The sequence below is a fragment of the Morus notabilis genome, unplaced genomic scaffold, assembly GCF_000414095.1.
Source record: "Morus notabilis unplaced genomic scaffold, ASM41409v2 Scaffold5, whole genome shotgun sequence".
NCBI lineage: Eukaryota > Viridiplantae > Streptophyta > Magnoliopsida > Rosales > Moraceae > Morus > Morus notabilis.
The window spans coordinates 200,842-218,187 of record NW_010363077.1 but is presented as its reverse complement, the minus strand read 5'-3'; the positions used below and the strand labels follow the sequence as shown (position 1 = coordinate 218,187).

General features: G+C 32.0%; 2 protein-coding genes across 2 annotated transcripts in view; both read right to left on the bottom strand.

Moving 5' to 3' along the window:
* The window catches only part of LOC112092607, a 1,082-nt gene extending 153 nt beyond the window's left edge, over positions 1–929 (bottom strand). The window contains exon 1 of the mRNA XM_024169174.1: positions 3–929. Within this exon, the coding sequence (XP_024024942.1) occupies positions 3–224 (222 nt within the window). The 5' untranslated portion in view covers positions 225–929. The remainder of the gene's footprint in view (positions 1–2) is intronic.
* An 8,141-nt stretch (positions 930–9,070) lies between these two features.
* Positions 9,071–15,203, bottom strand: LOC21406366 (probable anion transporter 3, chloroplastic). Its single transcript, XM_010103516.2, has 8 exons — positions 14,558–15,203; positions 12,172–12,398; positions 10,706–11,054; positions 10,564–10,608; positions 10,310–10,456; positions 9,791–9,928; positions 9,609–9,642; positions 9,071–9,508 (listed from the first exon to the last, which is right to left on the bottom strand). Exons 1-8 carry the CDS (start codon positions 14,999–15,001, stop codon positions 9,333–9,335), a joined length of 1,560 nt encoding a protein of 519 aa, XP_010101818.1. The 5' UTR covers positions 15,002–15,203; the 3' UTR covers positions 9,071–9,332.
* Between the last annotated feature and the right edge of the window lie 2,143 nt (positions 15,204–17,346).

Genomic DNA, 17,346 nt, shown 5'->3' with positions numbered 1-17,346 from the left:
GCAGGAATGTTGCCTTCTATGAAGAAATGGCTGTACCAGGCTAATCCATAGCCAGAGAAAGGCACACACAATAAGAACCACCACTTGAACAACATTGAACATATCAAGAAGAAGATACTGCTTAGTGTGGCCACGAAATGCCAGCGCCGTGTCGCTGGTTTGGAGTGTTGGGTCACATAAAAGGCCCAGAACTCATCCAAGCTTCTGAAATTCATATCTCCCATTCGAGAGAAACAAACAAAGAACGACCCAGTTCAGAAAAGCGGTTACTTTTGACTCTCTCAAAATCCAAATCAGAAGTCTTGACGAATTCAAAAACTAAAATCTGGGTTTTTGCCAATCATCTAGGAATTGAAGGTTGCGAGCTGTATCAGCTTCTGGGTATCGCCGAAATTCAATACCCAAATCAGAAATCTTGATATAAAACCGAATTCGCAATCTGGGTTTTTGCTAAACATCAAGGAATTGAAGGTTTGTTTTGAGCCATGTCAACTTCCCGAGTGTCACCGATATCATCGAACCGATTCCAATTTCCAAAGAATTGTTCCTTAGTTGACCGAAAGAATCATCTAGAGAATTATTTTACACAACCGTTTTTGGCGATGTTGTTTCTTTGTTTGTTTTCACAATCAAAATATACGAAATATGTGAGAAGGGGAATAATATTGCTTTTTTTTTTTTTTTTTTTTACTTTTAAAGACTTCGAAGGATGGACGGTAACTCTCTTAAGAATGTGTGTGTGGAAAAACCAAAGGTTGGTTAACGGTCTCGTCCACAACAGTTTGCTTTGAACTCATCATTGATTCATTGCCTTCACTATTTTTTGGATTACTATATATAATTCATAAATACCAAATTTTCGAACCAAGACACTTGGAAATAAATATATGCGTGTGTCTGTTTTAGAGAGAAAATGACTTTTGGGTTCAGACCTTTATTTTCCTTCATCAGGAAAAAAATAAACTCGTTTTTAATACAATGAAAACCATTTTTTTTTTTTCAATTATCTCGTTGTTTTCAGAAGAAATTACATGGAATCTCCCAATTGGACCATGCCCTTAAATAATGAATCGTCTCAGTATTCTATTGGCTCCACGTTTTATCACTTGGTTGTCACTCTCAGAGCAGAATAAGCAGAGAAGAGAACACAGAATATATGTGCATTGGATCCTGTGATATCTTGGGGTTTACCTTGAAGAATTTTCTATTCCTGATTTTTTTGCTAATTAATTTTCAATTGCTGATTGGTGTTGTCGTTTTCTAATTGGCTACCATTGGATACGAAGTGCAAACGGTAACAAGTGATTGGTGAATACGTCAAAAGGAAGTACGCGTTGTGTATCCCTAACTTTTAGTGGCTCTTTTATTCTTTTATTTTTTATTTTTTTTCACCAATTTTGGCCCATATGTGTCTGCTCAAGCATCCTTTTCTTTTTTCTCTTTTTTTAAGTGAAAAGCAGCATTTTATTCTATAAAAACTAAATTGGTTTGGACAAAATAACTGATAAATCTCAAATTACAATTTAATCACAACTTATGAGATAAATTAAAAAACACAAAAAATATTAATATGTGGGCTACATAATTTCTTGAACGGGATACATAACAAACAAAACCACAATATGTTAAATTTAAATTAGATTTTATATCACTAATGATGGTAGATTTTGAAACTTTAAGAGGTTGTTCTTTTGTTTGAACTCGAGTTACAATTTTATTTAAATTCATATTCTTTTGTAAAATTTAAGTTTAAATTCGAGTTTGAACTTGAATTTGAACTCGAGTTCAAATTTCTCCTTCAACTCGAGTTCAGAAACTCAAATTCAAATTAATGAACAATATTTTTTCTATTTTTAAAAATGTCATAACTTTTTTATTTTAATTCTGATTGAGATGATTTTTTTCTATGCATTTACAACAAAAAGACGAATAAAACCCCACGCATATATCGTATTAAAATTTTTCATTACCATTAAGTTTTTATTAAAATATTATATAAATATAAATTTAAGTTTTGACCCATCTAAATACAAACTCAAAAAGATTCTCAATTCAAATTATAACTCAAATGTGCACATCTAAACATAAATATAAGTTATAATTTTAACTCAAATTATAACTCAAACTCAATTCAAAATCATCACTCAAATCACCTGACGCAAAAATACAAAAGAATAACCCCTAAGTTGAATCATCCGAATAACATTGTTTGCGTCTGACTCAAGCACCCAGTTATGGAAACCTCTTTTCAGAGCAAAGTAGATCCCCTCTCGAATAGCCAAGCACTCTGCAACATATGGAGAAAACCTTCCTTCAATTCGTTTAGAAGCAGCCATTAACACCACTCCCTCCTCGTTACGAATAACAAGCCCAAGAACAATAAAACTCTCATCTCGTCCCACTGCTGCATCTACATTAATTTTCTTGCTCCAAATAATAGTTAGGCCCCATTCACTTTATCAATTCGAGTTTTGTTACAGTAAAAAGCTCTCAAAAACAGTCATATCTAATTTTTTTACTACAGTAAAAAATTCTCATATAAAGTCACATCTCAATCCGAATTAAAAACTCGAATCAGCGAACTAAACGGGCCCTTAATGAGTTGCATCCCTCTCTCTCGCACTCTATATATATATATATATATATATATATTTATATAGACACACACACATACTTCTTAAACTCGACATACTGCATAAGTTTTGATTATAGCATTATTATCATTTTTAATTCATTTAATAATAAAGATCTTAGTAATACTAAAAAAAAGATCTATGATAGTTAATACACAACTAACACAAATATCTCATCAGTATTACTATTAAAATAATAAGGATAACCAAGAAAAATTAAATAAAAGTAATTTGAAAAAATATATTTCGATGAGAACATTGGGTGAAAAAAATTAAAAGAAGTACATTAAAAAAGATTGTAGAGAATTTTTGACAAAATGAAAATAAAAAAATAAAAATAAAAGGCATGGGTACATATAAAAGAAATTATGTTAATAGTGGTAAAAGAAAAAAATCGCATTTTAAAATTATCCAACAAAATCAAATTATAAATTATAAATAAGGCATAGACGTGGGAAATGCACGTCACAATAAATTTTTCCTAAAATAAAGATTTAGAAATAAGACACAATTAAAAACTTATAAATTTTTAATATAAAATTTAAAAGAGAACCAAAATGATAAAAAATAAATAAAGTTTTAGGGAAGAAGAGAAGTAAAACTAATTGTCTTTTAGTGTGTGTTTGGAACTACATTAAACAAAAGCTTAATAGGTTAAAAAGATATATAAAAAAAAACATAAAAATTTTTAAATGAATTTTATAATATCTTATCGAAACTCTCACGTAAGTTTTAAAATCCATTCAAAAGAGCTTTTCTTTTTTTAGAGTTTCAAAAGAGCTTTTCTTAGAAGTGATATTTTGTGACTTTGATTCAAACTCTTTTGAACCGGTAAACCTTATCTAAACACTTTTAAAAATAGTTTTTGCACCAAGAAAGCCAAAAATAACTTTGGGGAAAGTTTGAAAATAAGTCTAAGGCCCTTAGACTGTTACACATTTCTACTTTTATATTTTAAATTTAGGCTTAATCCCTACCTTTGACTAATAGAAAAATCTAAATGCCATTTAAAAATAAATTAAGGGCCCGTTTGTTATATAAGTTTAAAAAGTGGTGGCTTGAACTTTTATGGTTTGAAATGGCAAGTTTGAAAATGGTGATTCGAATATATTGATACCTGACTTTATACCAGGCTTCTTTAAGGGTACTTGCAAAACAGTTTCATCATATGACGAAATTGGGCTCTTTCTGTTGACCCAAGCCACGCTTGGGGAACTCTCATAGGTCGTGACTTTGGCAAGATGGGTTATTTAGATACATGCCAATTATGAGTACATTGTTTTAAAAAATGCCTACTTTCTTGTTTATTTACAAAACTATCTACTATCTACTATCATACATATAAAGACATTTCTATCCTCATATAATAAATAAAATAATGAAACAACAAAATAGGAAAGAAAATTAAACAAAATATGAATATAAAACATTCGAAGTTTAAAATACAAAAGTCAAATTATTGCACTTAATAAAATATAATCTAATTATTTTAAGAAAGGGAAAGTTTCTTTATGAAAAAGAAGGAAAATCCACCAAATATTTTTAAAAATCTCAGCCTTAAAAGTATGCAACCTCAATAGTTCCTCTAAATTGAGTCACTCCACCCTAAAATTAAACAATATTTTCATTATTTAATAATCATATCATTATAAAACCGAATATATAATAGAAAAGAACGCAAAAATGTACACATCAATCGGCTTTCCATTAGTTTAATGATGATATCATTTTAAAACACACTGAAAATATAAAAAAAAAAAAAAATTGCAACAAGTCTCAAACAATGTAAGTAGTTATGAACGCATAATAGATCGTTTCATTATTGTAATGATTCTAGAATTATGAAAAAAATTACTATAAAGTTTGAGATGATTCGGGCAAAATTAAACACCAAAACAAATGGGTTTTTGAGTGGATGAAAAAACACAAAAATGTATAAAATCAATACTTATTTTCACTAAAATGATGATCAGATCATAATGAAATAAAATTTCTATTAAAGAAGAAACACTAAAATAAACTCAAAAAAAAACATTTCATTATTTTAATGATGATATTATTATGAATCATACTGAATATAAAAAGATTGTAAAAAGTCAGTAGAGTTAGGCACCGGAACAAACGTATTTTTGAGTGGACTAAAAAACACGAAAATGTACAAAATCAATTCTTGTTTTCAGTAAATTTTTTTTATCATAACATAATGAAACAAAATTTATAATAAGGAAGAAACACTAAAATGAACTCATAAAAAACGTTTCATTACTTTAATGAAACAAACTGAATATAAAAAATTTATAAAAACAATAAATATACAAGAATACACAAATTCATAAAAAAGTTATTTTATTATTATAATGATAACATTATTTTGAAGAATAATGAAAATAAAATTTGTAGAAAATCCAAAAGAAACGTTTTTTTAAGTGGACGAAAAAACAAAAAAAAATTCATAAAATCAATAATTTGCATTGTTGATCATTTAACTCTTTAGTAGGTGATACTTTAGTACTTCTTCTTTTAATTTTGAAAAAATGACTCCTCAACTTTCAAACAATTAAGCGCTTTCTGTTAGATTTCGTTAAACTTTTAACAGATTCTTGCACGTTATTAATCACGTGACCTTTGTTTTAGTGAAAATACTAAAATACCCTCACCCTAACAAAGCTCAAACTCTTATTTTTTTATTAAAAAATAAAAAATAAAACCCGCGGGCTTTGATATTTGCAGGAGACAAACTAAAAAATTAAATTTTTTTTGAAAAATAAAAAACTCTTCTTTAATTTTATTATCTCTTCATATGGAATAACTTTAATTTCTCAAGAAATTACTTTTTTTTCTTAATCTATCAAATTCAAAGCCATAATCATCAAGCGAAAACAAGAACACAAACATTTTTTTTTTTGAAAGGACACGATCTGAAATTAACAAACATTACCTAAGCATTTAACAAACATAAACTATTAGCTATTTTACCAAACTACCCTCCAATATTAAATCATGTGCTTTGCATATGATTCATTCTGTTAAAAACTTAACAAAAATAGACAGAAAGCACTTAATTGCCGACGTCTTGAGAGTTGAGGGGTTGTTTTGTTAAAATTAAAAGAAGAGGGATCAAAGTGTCATCTATTAAATAGTTAAGGAATCAACAGTGTAAATTATTCTTAAAATTATGACGGCTCATAATGAAACAAAAATTATAATAAAAAAGAAACACGAAAATGAACTCATCAAAAAATATTTCATTATTTTAACGATGATTTCATTATGAAACATACTGAATATAAAAATTTTACAAAATGTCTCAAACAATAAACATACAACAACACACGAATTTATAAATAAGTTGTTTCATTATTATAATGATAATGCTATTGGACCAAATTCGAGTTACACTAAAAAGACAACAATATCAAAGACATACAATAATAACACAAGCAAAAGAAATAACATAAACACAAGCAAATAAACAAAAACGAATAGAAGTAAAATAAACGACAATAACAAAGACAAACAATAATGAAAAGGCAAGCAAATAAACAAAAACGAATAGAAGTAAAATAAACGACAATAACAAAGACAAACAATAATGAAAAGGCAAGCAAATAAACCAAAAAGGATTAGCAGTAAAATAAACAACAAAAAGTGCATCTACCAGCCGATGAGCAACAATGAAATACAGAGGGTAGCAAAGAGCCGGGCAACCAGGTGATGAACGCAAATCAACAACCATCAATCTACATACGATGGCTGCTCTTCCCAAAGATGAACATGAAACACAGAACCGGAGATAGGAGTAAAAAAAGGTGGAAAAAAACACCATAAAATCATACTGAAGTTAAGAAAGGAAAGTAAAAATCTAAATTACAATCAGGAAAAATCAGTCTACAAATAAATAAAATTTAACCATATAAAGAGCATTACCAAAAATACCCAATAAGGGCAATACAGGAAAAAAAATATGCCTTACAAAAATCAAATTGTCATTCATGTAATATTGTATAATGGCCGATATTTTTAAAAACTATGTTTAAAAGCATACATTTTATGTAATTACTTCTTTTTAGAATTAATCGGGTTAAATGTGAATGAGTGATGGAGAATTCAATCCTAAAAATGCTCTTTCTACTCTTTGAAGGTCCAAAATTCTTCATTTTAGCCTTTTAAAAGGCCCAAAACCTAAGTGCCATGCCTAAGACATTTCCTGCCAGCCCAAGGGTTTGAAAACTTGTCGTTTTTGACTCATCCAGAGGATTTCCTCGCTATTGAACATGCCTAACGGAGCACCCTTCATGTTAGGCATGTTTTCTCCAACCTTCATCCACGACAGGTTCGCTCGTTTGGAGCACTCGTGCACATTTAGAACAACTTGGCGTTGGTTGCAACCTGATGTCAAAGCAAATGTGATGGCTACCTAGCCATTATTGTACAGACAATCTCTGACAAGGAATGACACGTGATCAGACCTCCATATAGCGAAGTCAATAGAGCAACAAGTTGAGTCAAGCACCATTGAGAATTTCAGACCTAGAAACACTCCAAATCAGCCCAAAATCTAAAACTTTGTCTCCAAGTCTTTCTTTATTTATGACTTCTTTTTGTCAGCTCTTAAAAATTAGTTGGGAATTTGCTCCAAATGGGATGGTGTGTGTAGTGCTCTATCAGAGTGCCGTTGATCTCCCTCCAAGAGCAAGTTTCTAGAGCCTTTCATTCCATTTTCGGTGAATCTCTTTGTCAACCTTGGAAAGGTAATTGACGACCTTGCTCTAAACGGTATTGGGTGTGCAGGCTTCTGTCAAAACAAAACATACACGTGTATGAAGCAACTGTCTAAATGCCTCTACCTTCTCCCACAATTGAGACACTTCTTCACTACTTATGTCCCAAAAGTACTCACTTAGTTTGAATCTTCCTCATTTTGTGTGGTTTTCTTCATTTCTCTTCAAGATCTTACAGAGTTGCTCATTTTCTAAGTGTTGACCTCTTCAGAAACTCTTTAAGGACTCATTTCAATCCATTTTCTTTGATCGTTCAAGAGTGTTTTAAGTTTCTTTAAAACTTATCTGGAAAACAACCTTGGTGCGATCAACAAACACGTTTGGAGCAGCACCATTCGCTCCATACTACTCCACTTTCATAATCATATTTCTCCATTAGAACCTTATCCAAACTACAAGTCTTCATACTTAAAGCCTCCAAAGCAGCCTACAACTACCCTTGGAGCATCGCTTCATCTTAAGTCTTATCCAACTCTTCGAGTCACCTCTTTATTAACTATTTAATCGTTTATCCAAACATTCTTCACTTACGAGATCCCGTATGTGCTATCCTAACACTTTTTCAGGGGTATTCTTGTCATTTAGCAACAAAGAGAGCCCTAGAATGTGTGTTCTTAGGCCTAATTTAGGCCTAGCCGACCTCACATTTTTGTCAGAAGTTTATCATCGTTATCAATTTCGAAAACCCGTTAAGTATCTTGATCACATTAGAACTGCCACCAACGAACCAAGTGCTTACACGTGCATACTCTCAACACGTCATACTCTCTGAATCTACCAAACCCTGACAGAGTCTTTAGTTCAAAACATTGAAAACAAATGGCGGAGTATAAACTCGTAATCCTTAGGTTTTTTTAGTTTAAACATCAAATCAATAGTTTGAACCAACCGTCAAAAAATATTTGCCAAACGCGGGATGAATTGAACTTTTTGGTTCAAACTACTTGAACCTGTTTGGTAAATGGGCTCTAAGAATTCCAAAGTTAAGGAAAACAAACTGAAAAAAGTAAATCAATTTCCCACTTCCATCTAATGCTGCTGGTGTTTCTTCCCCAAAATCCAGGTCAAATTGCAATGGCAGTGGTCGCATGTAGACGGAGCCGGGCTTGAGATTACTGTTTTCCAGTTGAGAAAAACAATTTTCTTTCTAATTGAAAACACCAATTTCCTTCCAAAATCCATAAAATTTTGCAACCAATAAAAAATGGAGGTTCTCTCTCCATCAAATGCTTACAGTGTAGTACCAAAAACAATGAAGCATTTCTATTCCAAAACCGTTTCTTCCCCATCGTTTTCTTAGTCATTAGACTCATCTTGTTGCGTCGCCGCCCAACCTGGTCATCCCCGTCTCTCTTGCAGTTCGATCTGCCTCCTAAACTAACAAGTACGTAACTCAGCATTTTCATTATCCATGTCCTAGGGTCATATGTATTACTGAACGTAGAAAGATGGCGGGAGGTGAAAATTTTCTTCAATAACTTACAGTTTGTGTGTGAAAATAACAAATACTAAATGTTTGAACAAAAGTTCTTTTTGGCTGCAAAAATGTGAATTTCATCATTGCGAAGTTAAATGAGGATTGAATTTATGTTAACAAGTTTATACTACTGCTGCATGTTTTCTTACAACTGAATTTGACATATAATTTATACCTACTCGTTTAAGCTGGATTTGACAAATACATTAACATATATACAGTTAGAGGAAACGACAAACAACAAAAGGCAAGGATGGAGCATGTAGAGGTACTGACGTTCTTGCTTGGTGCGCAGACCAAATACAAGACTTACGGTCACGCACACGCAAAAGAATAAATAAACAAAAATTTCGAATCCATTGAACAATTCATGCTCATCCTATCTTATCTATCCTAGAAGATATCTGTTGTCGAATTCAGTGGTTTCAAATGTTAGCCATTTCAATCATAGAAGACGCGCTCTCCAGTAGCAAATAGGTTCCAAAATATGGCTGTTACAAAATATAGAACTGCGGTGACAGATAAGAATGCCTGAAAAGACCCCAACCACTGTACGAAATAACCAGTTCCTACGGTGCTGACTATCGCTGCTAATGTTCCAGCTGAATTCGAAATCCCTGTTAATTGAGACAGTAATTAGCCTCGCAGTTCTAAGAATGAATCATAATAAGCAATGTCCTCATTTAGGAGACAGATAGACACGCTACAAGAACATACCGTGGAGATATCCGGCATACTGAGGAGCAATGTCCTGAATCAAAAATGAAGGAAAGTGAAAATGTGTAAGCGTTATTGAACTCGAGGCGAAAATGGTTGGTGAACGCACATACATGAAAATCAAAGTAACATATCTAGGTTTAAAAAAAAATGGAATTTTTGATGACTGGATGTTTACTTACTTGCATATTGAGGAGAAAGCCAGCTTGGCTGAAAGAGCTTAAGCTTAAGGCTATTGTCATGAGTACAGCAGCGACCACCGGTGTTTTTGCATAATTCAAGCAGAGCAATGCCACTCCAGGCCCGATGAAACCAATGGACTGTTAGATTCACATGTATTATTATGTCAGCTTAGTGAATATTACAAACACACAAATGTGTGTAAATCAGCTGAATTGTAAACTATATTTTAACTGCTCTTTTTGAAGACACCTATCTGGTCTATAGGAAAACCTCAATCAAGTCTAAAAAAATGGTTTTGTAAAATTAGAAAAGAGAAAAGAAAGAGATCCGCCCTCAGCCAAAAAATGTCCGTTTTTCTCCACCGGAGATCTTCCACTTTCTCACCGTAGCTTCATTATCTTATGCACTTTTTTCTTCATTAAATATACCCATCAATCCACACCTATAATATCATCAGGCACTGGACACCTAATTTGACAGTAAGTTCTTACTAACGAATGGAACTTCCAAGAGTTTACCTGCATGATTTTTCGAACTAATGTCAATGAGTAGCCTTTCGAGATTAAGTAATCTGATGTTGCACCTGCAATGTAGCCAGAAACCGCCATTGTTCCCCATGGAACAGCACTAAACCATGCTGCTTGCTTCAAGTTCACATTAAATACCTGTATTTTGCCGAGGAGAGAGATAGAAGGAATATTATAAAGCTAAATACTGTTGCAATAAATGGTTTACTATTAACCAAGATGAAAAGAAGATGACATTTACTTACAGTCTTGAAATAAACAGGCATCCATGAGAGAAGAACGAAGTAACCCTGCAATATAGACCGCCTTTAAGAGAAGATTCAAACCTAAAATCACAACTTTTAGAAGTTGATAGTAATCCAAGCAATCAATAAAGAGAAAACTCACCCAATTGTTGGTTATATTGGCAAAAATAATAGCCCATGTTGGTAACTTTGATAAAAGAAACCATAGAGTTGGGAATTTGTTGCTCTTTACTGGGGAATCAGTTTTCCCGGCTTGGATTAACCGGAGCTCTGATTGGCTAATAAAACGGCTCTCTCTTGGATCATTTGAGACTTTAAATGCCCATGTTGTCAACCAGAGCATCCCAATAGAAGAGAAAAGAGTGAATGGGCCAGAAATTCCCATTGATGACAGCATTATTGGAGTTAGTAGTAACCCGACGACATTGCCGAGATGAAATCCTGCCATAGAAATGCCAATAGCACTCGCTCTCTCTTGGCTTGGAAACCACCTGCAAAATCATCAAAGTAACACATCTACTTATCTAAACCACTGGTTCCTTATCATATACATGATGAGGTGGAACAAGAATAGAGTATTATTTTTCTTAATATTTTGACATAGTTTAATTAAGTTTCTCAAGGGCCAAAACTATTTTGTTAAGTTCCATTTACTGATAGTTAGATAGTTTTTTGTTATTTGTTATTTCTCTTTTCTTTTTAGATAGTTTTTTGTTATTTCTCTTTTCTTTTTTTCTTCCCTATAAATAGGGCTAAATATTGCAATTTCAATTCAGACTTGATTAATGATGTTGAACATTCAGATTTCAACTCTATTTTTCATTTTACTCTATCTCTGAAGTCTGAACTCTTGCCCTCCTTTCCCCTAATTCTTCTTCTATTCGTATTTCTCTCTTTCTTCTCCTATTCTCTTAATTGGATAGCTTTTGCTATTTGTTAGTTTCTCTTTTTTTTTCCTTCCCTATAAATAGGGCTAAATATTGCAATTTCAATTCAGGCTTCATTAATGGCGTTGAACATTCAGAGTTCCTCTCTATTTTTCATTTTATTCTCTCTAAATTCTAAAGTCTTGCTCTCCTTTTCTCTAATTCTTCTTCTATTCTTATTTCTCTCTTTCTCCTCCTATTCTCTTTCTATCTTATTCCCTACTATATTCCAAACATCTTCCCCACTAAAAATGGCTGGCTCATGAGCCAGGCAAGTTACTCCAAAGAGACATTTATCTAGCTCCAAGTCTCAAGGTTCAAGGATCGATGTACAATTCTTTCCAAAAAGAAAGCTAGGCTCGAAATTCCAACTTATGCAGGACAACCCAAAATCCTTGTCAAATTGTGATGTAAGATACAGATAAACATCTTTTCCCCTTCAGTGCCTAGGCATAAGAGAATTGATGGAAGCCAAGTGGTGTCAAGACGACTCTGTTAATGACTTTGGTGCCTCGTTATGTTGTCAACTAGTATATGAATGGTCGTTATCTTTTTGACATTTAAATGAGCATTTCAATATTGGTTGGACCTAAATAAGATACCAAAATTTGACAGAGGATCCTAGTTCAATAACAGCCAGTTGTATTCCAATAGTCTAAGGAAACAATTAATGAAGAATTACCTGGACAAGAGGGTGCTCATGCAGGGCATGGCTACACCTTCAGCGAGTCCAAAGAAGGCGCGAACAGCCAAGAGGCTCGCTGTCGAGTGGTTGGCAGCCCATGGAGTTAGGAGAGTAGCCAAAGACCAAAAAGCAACACCCCATGCCATCACTCTCTTTCCTCCATATCTGTCCGCTAATGCCCCTCCAATCACCGAAGAGAATATGTATCCCCACAGAAACGATGACTGCAAAATGGATCAATCCACATTTAAATTGTCAGCATAAAATCGAGTCGATGAACACAAATAAAAATGTAAAAAAAAAAAAAATCATTTTGGTTTGCTAGGAAGTAATGCAATCTTACAAAGTTGTCATGCTACCAGAACTAATCGGTTCCGCGTAATCACATCTGATTTTATGCATCTTTTCATGTGTACATATTAAGCAAGCATCTACTTTTGCATGCAATATTATTTCATATTTGATATAACCTAAAACAAATTATGATTGTATGGAAACAAGTTTCTCATTTTAATTTAAGGAAAATTCTACTCTTCTGAACCGTTAGATTTATATCAATTTCTGTTAAATTGTCATACTTTTCTTAATCTGATATAACAATGTTAAAAACTCCGATTAAATTGTCATGCTATAGGGTCTTTTTTCTCATACCTACCGCAAAAAGTTCCTTAATTTAGTAGAAAGTGCTAACTTGCATTAATTTGATCAGAACTTGGGTTTGAGTTTTACACCATAATAGTGAAAATGGAAAATTTCTAGCCAAGAGATGTGGAGCTCAAATAATTTTGCGCGCACATGGAAAATTTCTGGCCAAGAGATCTGGGTCCCACCAGAATTGCTTGCTCTGGTCTTTACTTTACTGTCAAGAAAAGTGATTTTTTTTTTTTTTTTTTGGAGGTTGGAAGATTTGAGAAAAGTTAATATCCTCTTTTAAGAATTGTGGGGTCATGGGGTCAGTATTAATTCCATGGGGACCAACAGCTCAGATTCATGACTTGAAGCGGCGAATCGACAACCCTAAAATTCTCAACTGCCACCACGCACAAGTTCACATTACAACAACCCCCTTTACTCTTACTTTCCATTTTCTTTCTTCCTATGGTCAATTTTCTTTACCAATTTCATTTGCACTTTCTCAATAAGCACCACTTCTATTCTAACAAGGAACCAAAACAACAAAACCTGAATATGACAACTAACCACATGCCGTAAGAAAAAAGAAAATGTTAAAAGAAAGAAAGAGCAAAAACCATGCGACACTAATAAATCAAAAATTCACATGCCATCCTTTAAAATCATACTATACACATGGCTACACAATTCTATACGATTGATTGGTTGAAATTTTAATTGTGATATTCTTTTTGGTCAAACAGTACTAAGAAAAAGACCGCGCTAGCATAATACAATCCGAATCACATATAAAATTAAGAAAAATATGACGATTTAAGATAACACGTAACACATAAAAATGTGACGGTTAGAAAAAATTCTTTCTCACGGGATATTTCTTCACACCATACCGAAGGATTCTCCCCACAGTTTTTACACGTGACAACTTTTGAGAAAAACAAGTTATTCAGCAACCTTTGAAAGGTTACAAAAAAACCTTTTTTCTACGCTAAGATTATCTTTACTGGTTTATGTTTATGGATTTTAGAATCGGTCAAATTCACTTAAAAATAAAAATAAAAAGATTATAAAAAAACCGATCACCGATAAGGTAGGATGGGTTGGAGCTTTAGATTTGGGAGGTTACGGATGAAATCCCATATCGAATGAAAAATATAATATATATATATATATATATATACAAAACTAAGAGAAAAATAAAAATCTGTTTAAAACAAGATCATAAGGAATCGTACTTTTCACATTCTGAAGTCTCAACAGATACAAATGCAACAAAAATCCAAGATCTAATTATTCAAAAATTTACACATAAAATATTATTCTGACTGGTCCCTAAATTTTCAGATTATTCTCCATTTGTTCTTAAATTTTAAAAATTCTCATTTTACTCTTTAAATTTTAAATTCTTCCTACTTAATCCTTTCTATTAGAATTTCTAGTAAAAACAGATGTGATGCAGTCACATAATTTTGTAATTTAAATTTCTATTAAGAGCAAATAAATAAAAACTGCGTGATCATACTTAATTCTCACTTTTACTATCGTATTTGAGCATAAATTCTTATAAAAAAGCGTGAGGGGGCTAATTTAAAATTCATGGAGGCAAAGCTGGAGTTTTAAAAATTTAAGAGCAAATTGAAAATTGCTCTAAAACTCAGGGGCGTCAACGAGATTAATCCAAATTGAAATCAAAATCAAGAAGAGAGAGAGAGAGAATTGCTTGTTTGCAAGTTGGTTCTTAGCAGAGTACCTGAACGATGCCTAGGAAAGAGCTGGACCAGCCAAGCTTGGCAGCTAATGGGACGACAGCAACAGACATGACGACTCTGTCAGCATTACACAAACACATAACACAAGCCACCATAGCCACCACCTTCATCCTCTCCGGAACGTTGACTTTGACTTTTACCTCCACTTCTCCTCCACCTCCTCCTCCTGATTTCCTCCCCACCAGCATTCCCCTCTCTATTCCCTCCGCCGTACATCTCACCTCCAATCTCCTCTGCAAAGCCTCTCTTTCTCTTTCTCTGCTAATTTTCCCAACACCACCGACGGAAAACCCAAATCCTCTCCGTTTGATGGGATTTGCTTCGATTCTAGGCTCAAATCCCAACTGGTTTTTTCTAAAACTATTTAAATTCGATCGGGGTGCCAACAGACATGACGGATGTGGAGTAAAAGTTGTTGCCGCCATTGTGAGAAAAAGAGGAGAAGAAATAGAAGAGGGTTTAACAAGGAGGGAGAAGAGAGAGAGAGAGAGAGAGAGAGATTGTTGTGTCTCAGGACATTGATGTGAAAAATGCTAAACAAATGTGGCTACACGCATACTATAAATAGACAGAGAGAAGGGTTGTTGGGTGTGGCAAAGATGGGAAAAAACTTATGAGTGAAAAAGGTTGTTGGCGGTACGTGTCTGGAGTTGGTGCGGAAATTACTCTGAGTTAGTCTCCTTGACAATTTTTTTTTTCTTTTTTTTGGACTAAAGAGATTTGAATGTGTTTGGAAAGTTAGGGATGTTTGGTTGAATGATTCAAACTATAATTTGAATTATGATTTATAATTTCTTACAGTATTTTCTCTTATAAAAAAATATACGTAAATTGAAAATGATTCTAATCACATGATTATAATCCATGAACCAAACGTCTCATTAGTCTCATTTATTTTTAATGATTTGAGTTTAAAATTTAAATTTTATTATAATAAAAAAAACTTAAAAATAATTACATTTAATTTTTTAATTATAATAAAAAACTTTCACATATAGTTGTATCTCAATTTAAATTAAAAATTTAAATTAATGAATTAAATGGACCTTATATAAATTTTTTATTTCTCAAAAATCAACGAGGGTATACTATATAAATGTCGTCAGCAAAAATGACTTTCAATCAAGCAAAAGAAAAAAACTTCAATAATTTTGTAATTTGATTAAAGAAAGAACAAAAGTTTTCTGGGAATGTATAAAAAGGGGAAAAAAAAAAATACCCCATGAGCATGTGTAATTTTAACATGCCATATTGAATTAGGGGGAGAATAATCAGCACCACTCAAATTTTATCATCATTCTCCTATCGTTTGAAATTTTAAAAATTCTTATTTTGCTTCTTAAATTTAAAGTTAGTTTGATTTAATAATTTTTATTAAAATTGCAGTTAAAAACACACTAAAAAATGTGAGTGATGCGCTCATGTGGTCTTACTATTAGATTTTTGTTAAAAATAAATAGAAAAAGACAGCATCACTGCACTTAACCATCTTTTTTCTGTCTATTTTTAACAAAAATTCTAACAAAAGATAAGTGGATTAATCCAAAATTAAAGGATAAAGTAAAAATTTTAAAGTTCAAGGAGAAAACTTAAAATGCCTCTACGTTTGCATGAGATTAATCCTTAGATCAAATTAGGATTAAACTAAAATATGGTCCTTAAACTTTACATTGAATTCCATTTTGATTCCAGACATTCAAAAAGTTTCAAAATTAACTCCAATCTATCATCGTGTACAAATTTCGTCCTTCCATGTGTTGATTATTAAAGAAAGCTACAATATCGTTTTGGTGCCTTCTGCTATTTGAAAACATCTTAAAAGTATATTATGTTTTTGTAAAAATAAACATTTATTTTTAAAATAATTAAAAAATATAAAAGTTGCATTGATTACATGGAAAAAATATACATTTCAACTAATAATAATCAAATATCAAATTTTTCATATGATATACTTAGTGAGAAATTTACCACCAAATATAGCATATGAGAAATTTAACACAACAAATAACATTGCATTAGAAAGTATTTGTTACACTAAAATGTTAAATTTACAATTGACACATTAATTATAACATTACATTAGAGATGCTCTAAGTAAGCAAGTGCAAAAATAAAAACTAGAGGCATCCGTCTTCTATAACACACCAAGAACGTAATATGAACACCACAATAAATCATCATTCGCCAACGTACCTCATCTAGGTTAGTTGGGTGCTCATTTACTTGCAAGAAGTATGAGTTCGAGTCACTTCCACCGCGTTGGTCCGATTATCGATTACCTTCAGGGAGCGTTTGGTTAGGTGGAAAAGAAATGAATAGAATTGAATAAAATGCAAGTATGATATTTAGTTGGATTTATAAGAAAATAATGGTCATTTATCCATTTTGAGTGAATCATCATTCCTTCATCACATGAGAATAATAGTTATTTCAAGCTTTTTTCTTCATTTTTTTCATAATTACCCTTTAATATTATAATATAATTACAATATATTATATAATAAAAATATTATAATATGAATTGAATAAAATGCAAGTATGATATTTAGTTGGATTTATAAGAAAATAATGGTCATTTATCCATTTTGAGTGAATCATCATTCCTTCATCACATGAGAATAATAGTTATTTCAAGCTTTTTTCTTCATTTTTTTCATAATTACCCTTTAATATTATAATATAATTACAATATATTATATAATAAAAATATTATAATATAATATAATTATAGTAATATAATAATATGATATAACATAATATAATTTAT

What these genes read in the sequence shown, in the direction of transcription:
- LOC21406366 (XM_010103516.2), bottom strand. Translation starts at nt 15,001, where the DNA reads ATGGCGGCAACAACTTTTACTCCACATCCGTCATGTCTGTTGGCACCC. An exon ending in ATGAGCACCCTCTTGTCCAG is followed by an intron (nt 11,055 to 12,171) that starts GTAATTCTTCAT and finishes ATGATTTTGCAG; the next exon opens with GTGGTTTCCAAGCCAAGAGA. An exon ending in CCAATATAACCAACAATTGG is followed by an intron (nt 10,609 to 10,705) that starts GTGAGTTTTCTC and finishes TCTATATTGCAG; the next exon opens with GGTTACTTCGTTCTTCTCTC.